Here is a 1,150-nt window from a genome sequence, read left to right on the forward strand (position 1 = left end):
CGGCAGCCCCGTGCCCAGGATGGGCGCTGTGTCCCCGGCCTGTCAGTCTGTGGGCCCGGCTGCCACCCGCCGGTGAGTGCAGGTGTTGAGCATGTGGCTAATGCCACCCGCTGCCGTCTCCATACAAGATTCCCAGAGAGCCGTGACCAGGCTAGGATACCATCAAAACTCGCCACCGTTCTCCGAGACTCAGGGTTTGGCTCCGAGGTGCTGACTCACTGCGTAGAGAGTCCCAACCACAAACCTCCGTAATTCTGTTTGTGCCACATCCTCTGCTTCCGTCACTGAATTAATTATTCCTTCTCTGATTCCTGATCCTGAGTTACCAGCCCTGATTGTGTGTCCTGACAGCTTGTGAAGGGGGGTTACTACGGCCTCACCCCCACACGCTGGTTCCACAGAGCTCCAACGAGAGCACGTCACAGGCGCTCACGGACACAGTGGGAAACTGAGGCACCGAGGGGAGGTTTTCTGGGAGCACGGCCACAGCGGGAGGGCAGTGCCGCTCTCCACAAGCAGGGGGATCATTCCCGGTGGTGCAGCTGGAGGGCCCCTCACAGGAAAGACGTGGCATCCCCGCCACTGCAAGGAGCCCCGCGTGATTTTGAGGGGTTTGCACCGATCTGTCACACCGAGGTCCGAGCCCTAACCCCATGTCCTCGGCGGCTCCTGGCAACCACGGGTGTTCAAAATGGCAGACAGCTCGTTCCGGGAAACTGAGAGCTAACCGGCACATGCCATGCTCACCGGGGACGGAAAACCCTCTCGTGTCTGGAATGCCGCACAGGAACAGAAGCCACCGGCATGCTCGGCGAGCGTGGGGCACAGAGTCCTGCGGGCAGAAGGGACCCCGAGGATGCTCTGTTCATCCTCCCTCCCCTGCGGGGGCTGGATCGGACCTAGGGGCAGAGGAGCCCCCTCCAGTTTGGATGCCACCTCTTCAAAGAGTCCCTGTACTTCCTAGAAGCCGCGCATCCTTACAAAGTCAATGAGGGGGCATTTTGTCTCAGAACTTTCCTCCACGGGACAGGAGGGCAGGGATGCGGGGGGGCCAGTGTGGCCAGGTGGGGAGAGGAAGGGAAAGAGACTCGGAGAAGGGACAGCGACAAAGGATCCCATGAAGCCATGTCCCCGCTCCCCTTCTCAGGGG

At 60.9% G+C, this 1,150-nt stretch overlaps 1 protein-coding gene across 2 annotated transcripts in view; it reads right to left on the reverse strand.

Annotated features, from left to right (window-relative positions):
* Window positions 1-1,150, reverse strand: part of DPP6 (dipeptidyl peptidase like 6) — an 867,370-nt gene that overhangs the window by 721,133 nt on the left and 145,087 nt on the right. The window contains exon 1 of one of the 2 annotated variants that reach the window (XM_029921141.1): window positions 161-222. The exons of the other annotated variant lie outside the window; for it this stretch is intronic. Within the exon in view, the coding sequence (XP_029777001.1) occupies window positions 161-163 (3 nt within the window). The 5' untranslated portion in view covers window positions 164-222. Of the gene's footprint in view, window positions 1-160; window positions 223-1,150 lie in introns of those variants that run through there. 2 annotated transcript variants of the gene reach the window in all.

This window comes from Suricata suricatta, chromosome 2, assembly GCF_006229205.1.
Source record: "Suricata suricatta isolate VVHF042 chromosome 2, meerkat_22Aug2017_6uvM2_HiC, whole genome shotgun sequence".
Classification (NCBI taxonomy): Eukaryota; Metazoa; Chordata; class Mammalia; order Carnivora; family Herpestidae; genus Suricata; species Suricata suricatta.